The sequence below is a fragment of the Sapajus apella genome, unplaced genomic scaffold (genome assembly GCF_009761245.1).
Source record: "Sapajus apella isolate SASKATOON/1434 unplaced genomic scaffold, GSC_monkey_1.0 scaffold3, whole genome shotgun sequence".
In the NCBI taxonomy this organism is placed as follows: Eukaryota; Metazoa; Chordata; class Mammalia; order Primates; family Cebidae; genus Sapajus; species Sapajus apella.
This window is the reverse complement of record NW_022436943.1, coordinates 9,417,540-9,437,451: the sequence shown is the minus strand read 5'-3', so window position 1 is coordinate 9,437,451 and position 19,912 is coordinate 9,417,540. Positions and strand designations below refer to the sequence as shown.

At 35.9% G+C, this 19,912-nt stretch overlaps 1 protein-coding gene across 3 annotated transcripts in view; it reads left to right on the top strand.

Moving 5' to 3' along the window:
• SLC26A7 (solute carrier family 26 member 7) overlaps positions 1-19,912 on the top strand; it is a 193,189-nt gene that overhangs the window by 116,306 nt on the left and 56,971 nt on the right. For all 3 annotated transcript variants that reach the window (XM_032249456.1, XM_032249457.1, XM_032249452.1), the window contains exons 6-7: positions 14,563-14,715; positions 18,538-18,620. In XM_032249456.1, coding sequence (XP_032105347.1) covers positions 14,563-14,715; positions 18,538-18,620 — 236 coding nt within the window. The remainder of the gene's footprint in view (positions 1-14,562; positions 14,716-18,537; positions 18,621-19,912) is intronic.

The following is a 19,912-nucleotide window of genomic DNA, read 5'->3' as shown; positions in this document are numbered from 1 at the left end:
CCTCTCTCCCTGTGTCCACATGTTCTCATTGTTCAACACCCGCCTATGAGTGAGAACATGTGGTGTTTGATTTTCTGTTTGTGTGTCAGTTTACTGAGATTCATCCACGTCCCTACAAAGGGACATCGTTTTTTTTAGTATTCCATGGTGTATATGTACCACATTTTCCTTGTCCAGTCTATTATCGATGGGCATTTGGGTTGGTTCCAAGTTTTTGCTATTGTAAAGAGTGCCACAATGAACATACATGTGTATGTGTCTTTATAATAGAACAATTTATAATCCTTTCGATATATACCCAGTAATGGGACTGCTGGGTCAAGTGGAATTCCTATGTCTAGGTCCTTGAGGAATCACCACACTGTCTTCCACAATGGTTGAACTAATTTACACTCCCACCAGCAGTGTAAAAGTGTTCCTATTTCTCCACATCCTTTCCAGCATCTGTTGTCTCCAGATTTTTTAATGATCACCATTCTAACCAACATGAGATGGTATCTCAATGTGGTTTTGATTTGCATTTCTCTAATGACCAGTGATGATGAGCATTTTTTCATATGTTTGTTGGCTGCATAAGTGTCTTCTTTTGAAAAGTGTCTGTTCATATTCTTTGCCCACTTTTTTATTTTTTATTTTTCTTGTAAATCTGTTTTAGTTCTTTGTAGATTCTGGATATTAGCCCTTTGTCAGATGGGTAGATTGCAAAAATTTTTTCCCATTCTGTTGGTTGCTGGTTCACTCTAATGATTGTTTCTTTTGCTGTGCAGAAGCTGTGGAGTTTGATTAGGTCCCATTTGTCTATTTTGGCTTTTGTTGCCAATGCTTTCGGTGTTTTAGTCAACAAGTCCTTGCCTATGCCTACGTTCTGAATGGTTTTGACTAGATTTTCTTCTAAGATTTTTATGGTGTTAGGTCTTATGTTTAAGTCTTTAATCCATCTGGAGTTAATTTTAGTGTAAGGTGTCAGGGAGGGGTCCAGTTTCTGCTTTCTGCACATGGCCAGCCAGTTTTCCAAACACCATTTATTAAACAGGGAATCCTTTCCCCATTGCTTGTTTTTGTGAGGTTTGTCAAAGATCAGATGGTTGTAGATGTGTGGCATTGCCTCTGAGGCCTCTGTTCTGTTCCATTGGTCTATATGTCTGTTTTGGTACCAGTACCGTGCTGTTTTGATTACTGTAGCCTTGATGGTTTTTTCCAGTTCTGTGAAGAGGGTCATAGGTAGCTTGATGGGGATAGCATCGAATCTATAAATTAGTTTGGGTAGTATGGCCATTTTCACAATATTGATTCTTCCTAACCATGAGCATGGAATGTTTTTCCATCTGTTTGTGTCCTCTCTTATTTTCTTGAGCAGTGGTTTGTTTTTTAAAAAATCTTGTTAATGAATTTGATGCCAACCAAAGTTTGTTTTGCTTAACTTTATGCATTGTTGTATACTAAATAACATGCTTTATTCCATAATGAGAGTATTGCCATTCTTAATTTTCTTGAATATTAATGGCTGAATGTAGCTCAATGTATGGAGTATGATAATTTATCGATCTGTTATTGAGGTGATTTCTGGCATTTTTCTATTATACATGGCCCCATGAGGATCCCCTTTATTTGCATATTATTCTCTGTTTCATTGATTGTTTCATTAGTATTAATTCCTATAATAGAATTATTAGATCAAATGGGTATAAATTTCTATCTGAAAAGTTGTATCCGTTAAGATTTTACTCTGACTTTATCATTGTCAACTCTGGTTATGGCTATTTTTTAAATGACCATTTGTTATGTAAAAAAAATGGTATCACTTGTCTAAGTGTATTTCTCTGATTAGTTGGTAAAGTGGTTAATAAAAAGCAATTAGCAACACGGAGCTGGAAGCTGGTTCTGAATTTTTATTTCTTAGATAATATCCGGCTCAGTGATTCATTCAGTATAAGAAAGATTAACGCTAAAACAGGAACACTGGAACTGGGCCTGGAAGCAGCATAATTCCAAGCTCCAGCTCAAATGAAAGCAGATCAAAAAGCTGTCAGGTGACTGACTGAAAGTTAAGACTTTCAGTGACAGCAGGTCTACATGGTAGAACCAAATCAATGATAGTTTCTGTCTTGACCTCACACCTGAGAATGGCCTGCTTATCCACACATGTGCAGCTTAAGGACATGACTGTATATTAGAATTCGGCCTCTTGAGTCATATCTCCATACACAAATGATCATCTTTCTTTTTTCTAGCTGTGTTAAAGAGGCAGGGTAGCCTGCTGTGAGAATGACATTGATCTTTCAGCTTGTATCTCTCGTGGCAATGTGTATAAGCTACTGTATTAAAGTGTTAATGTGTGTGATTTTGTTTTTCATTTTGTTTGCTTGCGAGGTAAACTTCAAGCCACCTTACCCTGATCTTGTAGGTCGAACACTGTGGGACTTTTTGGAGGTCTTTCTTAAAACCTTACAGTGAAACAGATTCAGATTTGGAAATATTTTTAGACTGTTAGCTTTAAATTCACATTACTCAATTGGTGGAAATTGCTATGCTTTGTGATGGGGGAAAAATGTTGCTCTTGCTTTTCAATGTCACAGAGCCCTGTATTGTGAGGCTATTAGGTAGAAATGGTGCTTAGGTTCTTTGCCAAGGTTTCAAAATGGACATTGATATTGCAATGTCAAAAATTCTGGTGATCTGAGCATTAGATGAAGAAATAAATCTTATATAACGCACAGGTTACTCTGGCATATTGGGAAGTGTGCTTTGGTATACTTAGGCTGGGAGAATCTGATGATGGCTACACTTGACCCTGGGTTATTCAAGTGTTACATAAAGAAGCAGAGCTGAACTCAGCAAGTACATGGAGGAGAGGACATCATACAGGCCTTGGCCATCATGTCAAAGAACCTACAGCAGAATGAATTGACACATCTGTGGGACTTTTCACTCTTTGACATGAATCCTGACTCTGAGGGCAAAAATGTGCTCAGTTTTGCCCTCTTAGATAATAGATAAAAGACCTCTAATAGGCTTGAGGGATAGACATGGCATAATGCCTTCCCCATTTCTACATCTGGCCTGAAGAACACATGCCCCTGACTCCAGCAAAGCTCAGGTGGTTAGGATACTCTTTCTCTTCTAGCTGAAAGTTGTTAAAGAGCGTCCTCATGGGAGGAATTCTTACCAAGTATTAAGCAATACTAAGGCTTTCCCCTAGAACTTTGAATGCCTTTCTGGAATTTCTGGGGTCCACATATTAAAAAGGACCCTCTAGAAGAACTATCATGACCCTACTTTATCCCTAAGAAGAGCGGGTATAATTAGGTCTAAATTATCCTTTTATTTGGCCTTCCTAAATTCCTTCACAGGTAACCTTTATTTTAAATTTGTTCTTCAAGTTTTATCTCTAGATTCATATACTTCTGATTAAGCTATCTTTCTTTTAGAATTATTGTTAGTTCTTAGTAAACTTGAAAGATTACCTCAATGCATTCTTTTTTCAGTTATATATGGGGGAAAATCAATTTTTTTCCCTCTGAGTTAACTTTTAGCTCTTGTTAATTTATTAGGGCTCATACAGTCAGGTAGATGCTGATTTTTTTTTTTTCTTAGAAAGAGGCAACAGGGGAAAGAGCTTTAGAATCATAGAAGCCCAGATTCAGACCACAGCTTTAGCCATAACTTGAGCTAATGACCTAGTGTCTTTAATTTCCAGTCATCTTGTCTGTTTTGTACACTCATGATAATTATACTTCTTGGAGTTAATTTCCAAGATGAAAAGCATGGAACACAGTGTTTCATTAAGTGGAAGCCATTATCTTTCTTATTAGTAGTGAATACAGTATAACATATTGTGGATTTTTTTTAAGTACCACTTAAGTAATAGATACTAATGCTTTTCTTCTATAGGGGACTCTTAATCAGATTTTAAAAAAAACCTAAACAACATTACAAAATTATATCTATTTTAATGACTTAAAAATGGCTTGAAAATTTATAAAACCTTTAGGAACAAATATATCTTCTGTTTGTGGGGATTGGTTTTTACAATTAAAGAAAAGCTATGTTTTTTACTTTATTTTTATTTATAAATGTTTTCAACAGTTCAGCTCACATCTCCCTCAGCAGTTATAAACTCATTTAATAAATTATAAACAGTGTTGCAATGTATTTTAAAATAAGCAGAAACAATAATGTTGTAAGGGTCACTTGTGTCTTGGGATCTTGGCTCAGCAGTTAAATTGTTCTATTCATGACTTCCTTTATATTCAAATATTTGACCAGTAAGTTGATTCCTCACACAGACATGAAGAAAAAGTTTAACACTTCTTTATAATTTTTTAAATTGAGGAATGATGAAGTATCTTTTTATTAGAAAGGATGTTTTCCCCCGAAAGGCACAATAAGAAATTACAAAAATTCCTAGTTCATATTAGCACATGTGGGTCTCTTTGAGATGGCGCCAGTGTCTCAGCCTGCAGCAGCCTATGCTAAATTTGGCAAGGATACTTTCATTGGCATGGCTTTATATGAGCAGTGCTCTAAATAATTATGTATAGTTATGTACATTAAACCCAAGAGCAAAAGGCAAGCTTGGCAATATATTCAGCCATCCTTCTTGGAAGTTTTTATTTTGTTCCCTAAAAATGGGTAGTTTCAGAACTAAAAATCAGTTTAACTCCCACTGCCAACCCTGAAGTACAAGCAAAGGTACCTTTCTAGTTTGAACTGCAAAGACTGCAAAACAGGAACCAAGAATGTTAATAAAATGGGATAGAAACGTCAGAAGGAAGTTAGAGGCAATGAAACATTTTCTTTTATAGAGAATGAGATCACAATTAAATATGTACAAACGAGGTTTATATGTGGAGAACAAATCTGCTTTGTAGACATGGGCCCTCTGGGATTTCTGAATCAAGAACACGCTTTGGTGGTTTATGAAAGCTCACAGTTTCTCTGCTGATACTGTTGCATTTCTACTGTGAATTGCAGGAATGCTCAGTATACCCTGAAAATGGACAGAATAAATTAAAGGGGAGAGAAAAAGAATGTTCCTCTGTAGCTTGATTCAATCAGTGATGCAGGGAATAGAAGATGCGGCAGGTTTAATCTGGATTTGAAACACGTACATGGAAATTTGTAGCCAAGGTTACTTTAGGATTCTAAAACAGAGAGCAAATATTTTTGCAACTCAACCATCTTAGGCTAAGCTCTCTCTATCCCTCACAATTCACTGAAAAAATGCATCACCACAAAATCCAGTGCCCAAGTAATTCAAATTAAACTAATTTGCTAAACAAGAGATGGCTGGATGCCACCTGGACCTTGGAATGCTTGGTTGTATGTTTGGTGCCAGTGAGTTTTGTATACTCATGATGTCTTTAGCTATTTAATATATCATACTTTCCTTAGACTACATTTGTTCTAAAACTTATTTTATTCCTTGAAGCAATAGTAAATGGATTTATTCCCAGTGTATTATATAGTTATTGATTAGAAATTGGGGTATAATGATGTAAAGAACTACCAGAATATTGATTTTCCCTCTTTCTTTTGGGATTTTGTTTGTACTGATAAAAACACAGCCTGCGGTTAATATCCAACTTAATCATTTTCTTGCTCTTCTCTCTTTTTTCCTTTCCTTTCCTTCCTTTTTTTTTTTTTTTTTTTTTTTTTTTGACATGGTCGGTCTCACTCTGTCACTCAGGCTGGAGTGCAGTGATGCCATCTTGGCTCACTGCAACCTCCACCTTCTGGATTCAAGGGTTCAAAGAATTCTTGTGCCGCAGCCTCTGGAGTAGCTGAGATTATAGATGTGCACAACTATGCCTTGGCAATTTTTGTATTTTTAGTAGAAATGGGGTTTTGCCTTGTCAGCCGGGCTGGTCTTGAGCTCTGGCATCATGTGCCAACCTTGACCTCCCAAAGTGCTGGGATTACATGCATGAGCCACTGCACCCAGCCTATATTTTCCTTTTTTTTCTATTTATGTTCACTACTGTAGGGAGAGGTGGGATTTGAGGGGCTTGATGTTATCAATACCTATTCTAAAATGTTTAATGATGTACAGTGATGTAGGCAAAGTTGATAGAAGACATCAAATGCTTATAAACAGGGAGAATTTGTGCTAACATCAATTTTGGAAGGATCAGAGTTGGCTTTAGGGATCCCTGAGCAGGAATTTAGATCTGCTTGGAGGTAGGACTCAAATGTAATGAGCTTAAAAGCAAGTTGGGGTGGGGAGATGGCATGCCTGGGTAATCATGACTCTCATATTTAAAGGTTCCAGGTATGTGAAAGCTGCCTTAATTGTCTAACAGAATAATCAAAATAATCTGGGAGGATTTTACAAGCTACACATGAGTAGAAGAGATCAAGATGCATCTTTGATTAAAGAACTATTAGAACAGATTTACTCAACAAATTGACCACTTCACAGGCATTGAGGATACAGTTGAACAATAACATTTTTGTTCCCATGGAATTTTACTGAAACACTGAGGAGGAATGCAAAGTATGGAGAGAGGAGACAAACAAATTGGCAAATAAAATAACCTCAGATAGTGTTAATGAAAGAAACAAGGCAGTGTGATTGAAGGTGGCTAATGTGGGTCAAGTGACAGGGGTGGGTCTGCTTGGTTAAGATGGCCTAGGAAACCTTTTCTGAGGACGTGGTTTTTGAGTGGAGGCCAGAAAGATGAGAGAGACCCAGCCATAGAATGATTTAAGAGTATTCTACGAAGAAAGAGCAGCAAATGCTAATTCCCTAAGGTAGATGCAAGCTTGGCATGTTGGAAAGACAGAATGGGTTTGCTTCTGAGATTTTTTTCCAGTGGAATTTCAGAAATTTTGTGATTCTACTTTATTAACTCCTAAGGTTTGGCTACAAGACCAGACCCTACTCTTGTTTTATATGTGTAGCTGGCAGACTGCAGGTTTAATAGTGAGACAAGATCAAGAATCACATGCCAGCTCCATTGTTCAATTTCTGTGTAGCCTTAAGCAATTTAACCTCTCCCAGTCTTATTTTCCTCATGTGTTAAATGGAAATAATAATGCTCATCTTGCAAATAAAGAAGTTAAATGAATCACTGTATATAAGATGGCCAGAATAGAGCCTGAAAGTATTAATTCCCCCACTCTTCCAGGAAGTGATGAAGTTTAAACAGTTTCCCCATTCTTTCTTCCTGAATCCCCCCTGCACCACCCCCCACCTGCCTGTGATAGGGAAAATATGAAAATTTCCCTCCCTTCAGAAACTGAGGGTGAAGGCAATGTATTATAGATACATTGGTATCTACAAGGTAGACTTTCCACCAAATATGCTTATGTTACAAAAAGGCCATGATCTGTATACTAACAGCTTTCAGAATCAAGTTGGAAGGCTTATTACTTCCCTTGTCCTAATATGACTCTGCTGCTGATATTGAAGGCACAAGGCTGGAGGGTGAGAAGAGCTCATATGCCTGAGAAGCAGCTAGGTGCCATTGAATACTACCACTAAAACCCAAAATCTAAGACTTCATGCTCCATAATAGTATCCTCTTCAAAGAGGTAGCATCTTCCCTCCATAACTCAAGGGAAAAGGAAGCAGCAGGGATATTTGGAAAAATTCTTTGCTGGACTGAAAACGTTGTGAGAGAGGCATTGGTAAAATGTACATGTGTTTGTCTAGGGTTGAGGGGACCTGTGTCAAAATCCTGATTTTCTCACTCACAAGCCAAGTCAACTGGAGCAGGACACTAGTCTTTGGAGCCTTGGTTTCTATTTCTACAAAATAAGTGTGTAGAACTGGTTGATTTCTAAGGTTTTTTCTGGTGCTGACAGTGTCTTCTGAACTTTTCCTTTGTTAGGCACTTCAGTTGTAATCCTCACTGCAGATATTAACCATGCCTATTTGATGTCTGGTAGATGCTCATTCAGTGGGCCATCCCTCTTAATGATACTGATCACTTAGTAATTATTATTGAAAACTTTCTGTTTTGTTTCTTTTTGTGTTTTAGAATACTTCTATCTCAGTTAACTTGGAAAGAGGGGAATTTGCTAGGGTTTATCTATGATTCTAAGAACAAAATGTTGGCATCCCCTCTGCTCTCTCTATTAACTTGCTAGGGCAGCTACAACGAACTGTCACAGATGAAGTGGCTTAAACAAGAGAAATTTAATTTCTCCTAGTTCTGGAGGCTGGAAATTCATCATCCATGTGTTGGCAGGAGGGGTTTCTTTTGAGGCCTTCCTCCTTGGCTTGCAAATGACTCCCTCTTGCTGCTTCCTCACATGATGGAGCCCCTGTGTCTGTGTGTCCTGACTCTTAGGAGGGCACCAATCATATTGGATTAGGACCCACCCTAATGGCTTCCTTTTAACTTAGTTTCTTCTTTAGAGACCCTGTCTCCAAATACAGTCACATCCTGAAGTCCTGGAGGTTAGGATTTGAACATAAAAATGTTGAGGTAACACAGGTCAACCCATAATACTCTCTTTGAGTTGTCTCAGAAGTGAGCAGCATTAGATTTGGTGATGGCATCTTATGGCTACTGTAGCTCATTACCACAAATAGTAAACAAAACAAATTTACTATTTCTGGAAGACAGAAGTTCAAAATCACAGGTAATTTTAGGTGATCTCATCTTGCCATCGAACCTTTACTTAATTACATCTGCAAAGACCTTATTTTTCCAAATAAGGTCACTGTCACAGGCAGTGGAATTTAGAATGTAGACTTTTTTTTGGGGGGGTGCTGCAATTCAGTCACTGCAGTAACCCAATCATATGTGGTAAGAAGGTTTTATGTTTTTGCTTGTTTTTGTTTGTTTGTTTGTTTTACAGTTAGAATGTGACTGAAGTTATACATGTGACGCAATCAGTAAATATAATTAACACCACATTTCAAAGCTATTTCAGGGTCGTGACTACCACTGAGTGTTCCATGTTGTGAGATGAAGCTTCTGATGGAACCATCTAACTGGATAGTTTGTTAATAAATTTTATTTAACATAGGACTTTAGAGTAGATTCAATGAGTAAAATAGTTTATTCAGTGGTGCTATTGTTGTCTTATTTTAATATATACTCTTTCTGAGACATAGAAAACATTCCATATTTTTAGATACCTATCTGTATACTGATTCTGCCAAATGCACTGTCAAACCAAAGTTTGCACATGTGGTAGCTACCTTATATGCCTGTTACCATTGTTTCTGGAGATAGTTCTGGTTTTGTGGTTGCTGACTGACTCAAAATTATATATTGCCAATTAAGAATTGTAGATTGCAGATTAGTAGTTTCTATCTACTGTTAAAATAGTGTGCTGATAGATTTATTACAGCATGCTGATTTTACTACTGCTCTGTTGTTTCTTTAGTCAAACGCAAACTTATTTATCACAGATCGTTAGTATCAAGACAGTGCAGGAATGATAAATAATGCTGTTAAAGGGTTACATGTTTTTAGCGTAGATATATTTATTCAAATAATCTTTGTGGTCCCTTTATGAATAATTCAAAAATGTATTCATCATTACTACTGAAGAATTATTGTCAATAATATCATACTCTAAAAATGTTTAAAATTTTTTTTCTCATGTACATTTTATTACAGCAAAACCTAGAGCAACCAGAATGCTGAGGAAAAGAATATTTTGATTCATAGAATTTTCTGGTTAATAAAGTATTGAGCAGAAAATTTATTTAATTTTTAATACTTGTTATTCTACTTATTCAAGGTAACATCTGTGCCTACTTACAGATTTATTGTTACTATTACTATGCTAGACCCAAGTATTCATTCATTAAACAGTATTTATTGAATATCTACTTTTTCCCAGACACCATTCTAGAAGTTGAGAATCCATTCGTGAAAAAAGAAGCTTATAAAGAAGGCAAATCAGATAAAAACACATTATATAAATATATTGTATATGTGTGTTTCTTTATGTGTATATGTGTAAATGTCTACTAAGTACTTTAGAAAAAACCTCAACTCTAAAAAAAAAGAATGAGAAGTAATACATGTACTGTGGTTAGGTGATTTACCTCAAGATGGGTTGTTTATGCAAATCAATATTTTTCATTTTATATCATTATAATAAATGGTCAATTTAAACAACCAGTTTTACAGTCTCATGAGGTGAACTCCCAATATGTAATGAACTATTGTTACTGTTTTATTAAACTGATTGGGCAGTTCTGGTTGGATAGCTTACTTATTTATCCATACAGACATTAATATTATCTTTGCTTCTCTAAGATCTGGGGAGAAAGTGCTGATCCTCAATAGGAATCTTTATCTACTGGAGCTTAGTGCATAAGAGTATATTCAGATGACTGGATTTATACTAGAAATTAGAAATTTAATGAGTGCTTAGGATGCCTGAAACTCTATTAGATACGCATATGTAAATATGTGTGTATGCGTGTGTGTATGTCTATCCTTAGCCCCATTCCTATCTCTTTTTCCTTATGCCACCCATCTATCATGAGCCTGTTTTAGCTTATGATACTCTCTGTGGGTCCACATGACAGTCATTAGAATGACACTCCTCACCAGCCTCCTTTCCTATTGTGTTTTTCATGCTGGTTGTAATGAGCTATCCACCCCTGTGTTCTTCTGGAGCATCTTGTGAGACGTGCTTTGCTTGATGAGCTGTAGATTAATCCACACAGACAATAAAAACCCTGGGGGTTTTTCTCATTCTGTTCATTCTGGGGTGGTCATTTTTATTACTGCAAACACATGTTCTCAAAATGCACACTACAGCAAATTTGGTATAGCTTGAAGTTTTGCATATTTCTACTCTTTCTTATACAGGCATTATCATGGCATACTTTTAATACCATATAAAAAAGCAGAAAAGATATTCTCTAAATGCTTTAACATACTTGGATATTTGTCTTCTTCCTGACAAATCAACTAAATAATATTCACAATTTTATCCTCAGATCATGACAAATCATCAGAAAGCATTTGGACAATTTGTTTTTTGACATCGTCTCTATCCCCAATTCCCTGTAGAATATTTTTCATTGAGTAGCATTTTGGATTTTTATCCTAGGATGGAGTAATGGGCAACTTTAAGAAATGAACTCTGTTCCTTCTGTAGTAATCCCGTGAACAGTTGTCATCCATAACATAGAGACAGAGGGGAAAAATGCCATCTGCATCTAAGATAACTGTGATATTGTAGTACCTACTTTTCTTTTCAAGTAGCATGGAATAAAATAGAATTATGTGAAAGAGATATAAGTAAAGCTACCTGACCCCTAATTTATTAATTAATGTATCTAATTATATAACTAGTGTTTTTTTTTTGTTATTGTCATTTTAACTGTATGGATAAAGGGGGGGTCTGGATACCCCACGTTATTCTAATTCTTTTCACCCAGTGAAGCTCCACTTAATTGAGTACATTTTCTTTGATCAAAGGAGTTTGAATGTTAATGATAAAATTTAACACACAGAATTCAGGCTCAACCTGATGCACCACCTTTATATCAGGTGCATTTGATTCGTGGGCTAGATGGGCTGAGTCCTTTGATGAGAGAACCTACTACGCAGAATTTTATGATATTCTAAGGAATATAATCCATATAAATTCTTTTCACCCATTGTCTATATAATGTTTTGACTCAATATTTTGAGTTGTGGTCAACTTATATTTAAGATGCTAAATAAAAAGGACAAAGAACACAAAAAAGTTGGACTAGTATCAGAATAACCTGTGTGCCGGAATAAAACTAATCTTTATCACCTGCAACTAGACTTGAGAAATCCACTGTGGACAAATAGAAGTGAAGTTATAAAAACCGCGTTTAGCACATCCAAGAAAAGGAGCAGTTAAGAAATATATTGAAAATAAGCATATAAGGTCAATTTAGACCCTAAAAATTATCCAAGTGATATATTTTCATAAGAGAAAACATTGAAGATACAAATAAGCTCTTATGTGGAGTTGTTAACGTTCCAGAAACATTCATAGGTATTTAGAAGCATGAAATTTTATTTCATCAAAAGTAGTATCTATGTTAGCTTTCTAGGGCTTTCAAAACAAATACCACAGGCTGGGTGGTTTAAACAACAGAATTTTATTTCTTACAGTCCTGGAGACTGTGATGCAGAAGTCTAGATCAAGGTGATGGCAGTTTTGGTCTCTTCTTCAGGCCACTCCCCTTGGCTTGCAGATGGTAGCCTTCTCTTTGTGTCCTGATGTGGCATTTCCTCTGTGCAAGCTGCATGTCTGTGTTCTAATCTCTTCTCATAAGGACACTGGTCATTTTGGATTAGGGCCCACCCATATGACCTCATCTTACCTTAATCACCTCTTTAAAGGCCCTATGTCCAGTATGGTCACATTCGGAGGCACTAGGGTTTAGGACTTCAACATATGAACTTGGAGGAGGCCGCACAACTGAGCCCGTAACAAAGTCAAACCATACATATTTATTTGAAACTTTATTTTCCCACTTAGCATGAAACAGGAAGGTCTTTCCATGTCAATAAATATATGTTTTGTCTAAAATAATGAAAGTAATGGATGTAGACTATTATATGTATACATGTAACCTATAGAATTCAACCAGTTTTCTTTTTTTTTTACACTTTAAATGGTTTCCATTTTTAATGCTGTTTTAAACAATGTTTCAGTGAATATCTTTGTAACAAGATCTTTTCACATGAGCCTAATTATGTTTATAGCTTAATGTTTTGAAGTAGAATTGCTGAGGCAAACAATAGGGCAATTAGAGACCCTATGTCTCTCTATATATTTATTTTATATATACTATATATATATATATATATATATATTTAATACACACACACACGCACACATATATTAAGCTAGAGACAGGATCTCCTTCTCTAGCAACCATAGCTCACTGTAAACTAGAACTCCTGGGCTCAAGGGATCTTCCCTCAGCCGACTGTTGAGTAGCTAAGACTTCAGGTGCATGCCATCATGCCCGGCTAATTTTTAAAATTTTTCGTAGGGAAAGAGTCTTGCTATGTTGCCCTGGCTGGTTTCAAATTCCTGACTTCAAGCGATCCTCCTGCCTCAGATTCCCACAGTGCTGGGATTATAGGTGTGAGCCACCACACCTAGCCTTTTCTTACATATTTTAATACTACTATTGTATTTTGACTTATTATAAATATATATTTATGTTTGTTAGTGTAAGCCCATAAATATTCTCTTTCAAAATTTTCTAATACATTCTATACATTTAATATTCTGTATGAATTTGAGAATCATTATGTTAAATTTCCGGACAACAAAATTCCACTTGGGTTTCCTTATATCAGACATTCTTGTAGAGGATGGATTGTATTTGGCTAGTTATTATTATTCGGCACCTAATTTAGGGTTCTTTAAATTTTTACCCTATCTTTTTTTTTGTGCTAATAGATTAGATGCTTATATAACTATCAACAATATGCTAAGTTGTTGGAAAAAATGTTATTGGCACTTAGTTGAAACATAGCCTTTGATTTTGAGAAGGGCTTTAATGTTATTCTTCTGGTTGACTTTTACATTGATCCTAGTTTATTTGCCACATCAGATTATCCCAAATTACCGAGATTGAATATTTGATATTAATATATTATACTTTCTTCCTAGGTGCAGGCAAATTCTTTGAGGTAGGTAAAACTTCAAGCAGGCCTGCATACTTTTAAAGACAAATAGTTGTACTGATTTCTTGAACATACTTTTCAGGAAGTCAGGCATTCCTCCCCTCACGTTCTATGCTCTAAGTTTTATAAACGTGCCCTTTAGACAGAATATTTTCCCTCAGGTTTCTTCCCCTTACCCCCCTCTACCATCTATAACCTGGCAAATTCCCATTTATCTGCTTTGAGAAGGGACCCCCGACTACTCAAAACCCTAAGTCATATACTTCAGCTTCCCTTTCCACATCCATAGCACTGAATGCATTAATTTATTGCTTTACTTACTGATTCCTACACTAGACCATGAGCTCTGTGAATACTGAAGCAACATCTAAATTTTTTTATTATGTAGACCTCACACTGGTATAGTGCTTGGTATAAAGTAAGTGACAATAAACAAGTAAATTAATGCTGAATGACTGAGAACATGTTAATAATTTACATGAAGCCAAATATCTGATGTCAGTTAAATGTCAGCTCTTAACTCCTTTGTGTGTGATCTATATGTGTGCTTGTTTGCTTCTGGGATTTGAGGAGGACCCCAAAGTTGGGGAACCCATGGTCCCCTGACTGCACTTAATAATGAATCTGCACATAAATAATGAGTTAAACATCTCTGCCACTCGAAGTGTCAGGGAAGAAGCCAAAAGAGTCATTCTCTTTAGCAGTGTTCTTATGTCAGAAGGCGCAAACCCTGAGTTTGATGAAAGGAACAAGAGCAATTTTAATTGCAGATCTGTTGATACAAATAAATATATAGCATTAGCACTGACTACCCTCCTACCTGTATGTTTCCTCTCCCTAGTCATTAAGATGGTTTTAAAAAACATCATCGAGTTTATTGGAGGCCAGCTTTTTATTTTGGTATATTATAGGTGACCCTGAATTTTGTTCACATTTTTTCTCATTACTGTAGATTTATGCATATGTTTTTGAAAACATCAAGTCTGTGCGACTGGAAGCATTGCTTTTATCCTTGCTGAGCATCGTGGTCCTTGTTCTTGTTAAAGAGCTGAATGAACAGTTTAAAAGGAAAATTAAAGTTGTTCTTCCTGTCGATTTAGTTTTGGTAAGTATGAAATCAACATTTAGCTTTTTGCCATACAAAGCTTGCCAGTTCTTAGGGAGATCTACACATGCTTACTATATTGTCTACAGTAACCCTCAGCTACTCCTGTGTCTCATTAAAGCAGGGCTAATTTGCATGACTATACATTAATGTAGGAACAGGAAACATTTTGAGTCAATAATTTAAAAAAGAAGGCATACATGTTTTCAATTTGTACAACATTTATCATATGCTTATAATTTTTTATATAAATAAAAGAACATATAGCTTAAGATCTTAAATAAGGAGGTACTTCTAAGGGTGAGACTCAAAAGGTCTCTGGCATGATCTTCTGTAAAGTAATAAGATATGGTATCATATCCTATTTATATGACACCCTGTAAGATATATATAGAAATATTAGCAATTGACAAATGTTCAGTCATGACTGAGAGGTTTTTGTTACTTGCCTAATCTTGCTTTATTGAAAGGATGCTCGTGATTTTCATTGGCCAAGACTGGTACTCTGAAATATTTTTTTTGTTATACCTGGAAAAAACAATACATTATACTTTGCTCCTAAGACTTGTGGCATTAGAAAATATGTTTTGAAATTTCAAGAGCATCTGATGGGAACTCTTAGCTACACAAAGCATTAAGTTGAAAATAAAATCTTAACATATAACTATAGTCTACTAATTTACTATCAATTGGCTTTAGAACTTTAATGATCTTTGGGTTATAAATGTATATGACAAATGTCTAAATCATTTCATCTATTAAAATATTCCTTTGGATTTTGAAATTGTGTAGGTTTATGTACAATTATAAGGCTAGCACATTGGAAATTGACTCTGGAGACTATGACTCATTTCTATACAACTAATATGAAAGGCTTCCCTCTATAACTAGGCCATGTATGATTCTATACTCTTGATAATTGTTGAGATCTATATAACATATGTGATCTATATAATGTGTATGTGTGTGTATTTCAAATAAGCCATAAAAATACAGAGTACTATGATTATTAGTTTTCACAGCAACAACTTTGAAACATACCATCTTATCTCCAAGTCCTATAGATATTAAGAAATACTTATTATATCTTGGGTAGCTATATTGCATAAGTTTCATAAAACCAAAAATTGAAAATAGCCTTAGGGAGGAAGGCCATTGAGTTGTAGTAAAACAGTTGCTTATTCTCTGCAAAACCAGTTACAATTATTCTTAGAATAAGATAAAAAGGTATTTATTATACAGTGTTATTCCTATCATTTGTATGACCCAAGGCAAAAGTACAAATGCAAACTCAAATACTTCTATAGATCAAAATGTTAAATATAACAAATTCTGTTTTCTTATGTTGACAAATATCCCTTAGTGATGACTTTGAAAGCCGGGTTAGAACAAATGATTTTCCTAGTCTTTTATGTTCTGCCGGTATGGGGTAGCATGGGGAGAGCCAGCCTCTTGATCTTCTCCTTCCCTTCCTTTTCCAGCTCTATCCCACCTACCAGGGGATTCACATGTATATGTGTGGACACCTCCGTCCCCATGTCCAGGCTCCAAACACATTGTCACTCCACCCTCACTACGACTGACTCTTTGCCAACTTTCTTGCGCTACCCTGGGAGGATGGACTTCCAGTAGGTGCCCTGCAAGTAGGCAGGAGGCCATTTGGGCAGGAAATTATAGATTTCTGAGTATCCAGAGTGTGGTTCAGAAAGACAGGTGCAGGTTTGAGTTGGGCATAAACTCCCTACTCCCACAGAGCTCCCTTAATGTGGGGAAGTCTACAATTGGAAGAAGCCAGATTAGAACTCTCTAAAGCAGGGGTCCCCAACCTCCAGACTATGGACTAGTACAAGTCTGTGGTGTGCTAGGAATCTGGCCACACAGCAGAAGGTAAGCATTACCACCTGAGCTCTGCCTCCTGTCAGATAAGTGCCAGCATTAGATTCTCATAGGAACGGGACCCTACTGTGAACTGTGCATGCCAGGGATCTAGGTTGTGTGCTCCTATATAACCTAGTGCCTGACAATTTGAGGTGGAACAGCTTTATCGTCCCCAAACTGTCTCCCATCCCCTCCCCCAACCCTGTTCATGGAAAAAATGTCTTCCACAAAACCGATCATTGGTGCCAAAAAGGTTGGGGACTGCTGCTCTAAAGTACTAGTCACGCCTGGGGTGCAGTCTTCTCTTGCCCAGATCTAAGGGCAGTACTGGCCTTATACACGCATATTGAATTAATATTGAAGAAGGACCAATTACTCAACTGATAAGGAAAGTTGAATTTTGTTAAATAAAATATGGCAAAGCAGTAAAACACTGTCTTAAAGGCTAATTCAGTGAGTTAGGGCACTTAATTTTAATATTAGCTATGCGTACCAAACACCTTGTATACTTCCATTTTCAATAAGAATCCAGTATCTAGTAGCCATGGTATATTTTCTTTATAGCTCACAATATTTTCTGACCTAGCATAGATCTTTATTAATGATTATGAGCAATTATAATTTATTAATTGGCTTAGGAATTTTTGTTTTAATATGTCTGATTCTAAGCTAATAACCTGAATCTTTAGTTCCTAGTAGCTTCTTTAGAAAATGCTACTATTGTACCACAATATTTATAAAGTTTAACAGTATAATCTTTATGGTTTTGTTGCTTTTTATCTTTTTCTTTAAGTCCTCAGAGTATTTTGCTTTTTAAGCCTATTTGATATTTTAAAAACCTCTGCAAATTCAGTTAAATATCATCACAGAGAACAGAACAACAGGAATAGGAGAAAAATCTATGAAATGATATTATTGGGCATTAATTATTAGATATTCCTTATTTAGCTAGTGTGAATTCGTTATACTTTTTTCCTGGCCATGTGTATTGTAAATTTGTATTTGAAGTAGATAATTGATATGTTTCTTTTACAAGATGAATTATTCCAAACTGATACCATAATCATGTGAAATTTTTAGTATCTATTAAAATTATCAGAAAAATGAAAATCGATGGAAAACAGTAGAGTACAGTAGCAGGTGAATGGGGCTCTGACATGCATGTTAAAGATGGTTGTGGGTATAGGCAGGGAACATGTAACCTTGCTTAGCATATGTCACAGCAGAAGGATAGGGTATCTGAAACTCTGCAGGGGTCAGTTTAAAAGCATTGAGCCCAGCAGGCTGTGAAGCAGCATGTTTTACTACAAGAAATAGTAAAAGCTAAAAATTTAAAAATATTCAAGGAGACTGTACATCATCACTGATGACTAACATAGATTAGGAATGTGGATGCAATATCTCAAACTCTTGAAAGGCTGCTGTCATGGAGAGAAAACATGCTGTCTTATGAAGCATCCCTTCCTATCATGAGAGACAAGTATTTAGGTTGAATTATGCTGTCCTCATGCACACACACACACACACACAACTGTATTCCGTATTTTTCCCCTTCAGAATTGGACATAATTGGGTTGACATGGGTAGGACATTAGCAAAGCCACATGAGGATGCAGCAAACCACTATCATGGCATGTGTATACCTATGTAACAAACATGTACGATCTACACATATACCCCAGAACTTAAAGTATAATAAGTAAATAACTAAATAAGAAAAGCCATATGATTGGGATGCCATCTAATTTGGAGACTGTAGTACTCTCGAAACTGAGTGACTTTTTGAGTTTTAATATTTTATTAATTTTTAAAAGTCTGTGCAACTGCTAGATTATTCTTGATGATTATGGGACACGAGAACAATGTTTACTTTTAGAAATTGTTTTAAGGTGTTTGAGAGGTCAGTAATGTATATCTTTTCTTTTTCCAAATGGAACCACACAGATTATTGCTGCATCATTTGCTTGTTACTGTACCAATATGGAAAACACGTATGGATTAGAAGTAGTTGGTCATATTCCACAAGGGTAATGTAGTCTGTTTTTTAAAAATATTGTTTGTTTGTTTGTTTTTGATGGAGAAAGGGACTGGGAGTGGGTGGGTATGGATATTTCACTTCGTAATTCTAATTAATTTCTATTACAAAATGATAGAAATACATACTACATGTGTAGAGTAAGAGTAACTTCCTAGACTTCACCTATTACTAAGGATGTTGATAATTGCTTTATACAGCATTGCTTCAGGTAAAAGGTTTGGGAAATATATGCAAATATATTGTTGAATAAGTGGAGGACATTGACTTTGCAAATTAGAGTTATGCTCTGGGATTTAGTCTGCCCTGTCTCTTCCCCACCACACATATTCTTATGACTATTACCATTTCAATTAAATCATAGTAAAAGTAGACAAGCATCATCTGAAATAGCAAACCCTAGGCCTGGGTAGTATATAATAGTGAGGGAGCGGAAGTGGAGAAGAAGGCGTGGTTCCCTAGCTGGCCTATAGCCTTCCTCTGGCCAATAAGAAGAAGTTTAACAAAAGAGATGTTCACCCTAAATGAGCAAAAGGCTGTACCACATATGGGCTGAAAGAAAATGAAAATATATGAGGGAAGGAGGACAGTGTCTTATGGGTTATTTCCTTTGAATGGGCAGCATTACATATTCACTGATAATTATAAATTTGGGGCAAAGTTACAATTGTTGAGTACTGTCAAATTTTGTCTTCTAATCACAAATTTTGGTTTCTAATTACATGAAAATGGAGAAAGAGTAGAAAAATCCTCAGGGATTAAAAAAGGAATGTTAAAAATGCCATCTCTAGCCTATATAGGTATAGCCTAATGTGGATTATATGAATCAAATTGAATTTTCTAAAGGATTTTTGCTTTTCCACATTTGCAAGTCAATTTATTGTTCCTTTTATGCCAATTTTTTGTTATTAATAATTAAGCACACTCAGTCTTCATGAAACAAAGTTCTCTTACTTTGAAATGGTTTTGTATAGCATAATAACATTTAATGATACAAATCAATATGTCTTAAGGGTAACCTTAAGTCAGTACCTCTAATTCTCTTTTATTTTGAGTGACCTTTCAAGATCCATACTCTAAAGAAATTATAATAAGAACATGGCTTTGAAGAGAAATGGAGCTGAGATTGCATTCCAGCTCTGGCATTCACCTTTTGATGTTAGATAAATTACCTAACTTTTCTCAGAATGTTTTCTCTTTCATACAGTGGGTATAACGATGCTTGGTTTGGAGGTTTGTGGGAGAATTAAGTAACATAGCTAATATGAAAGGATCAAGCATTCT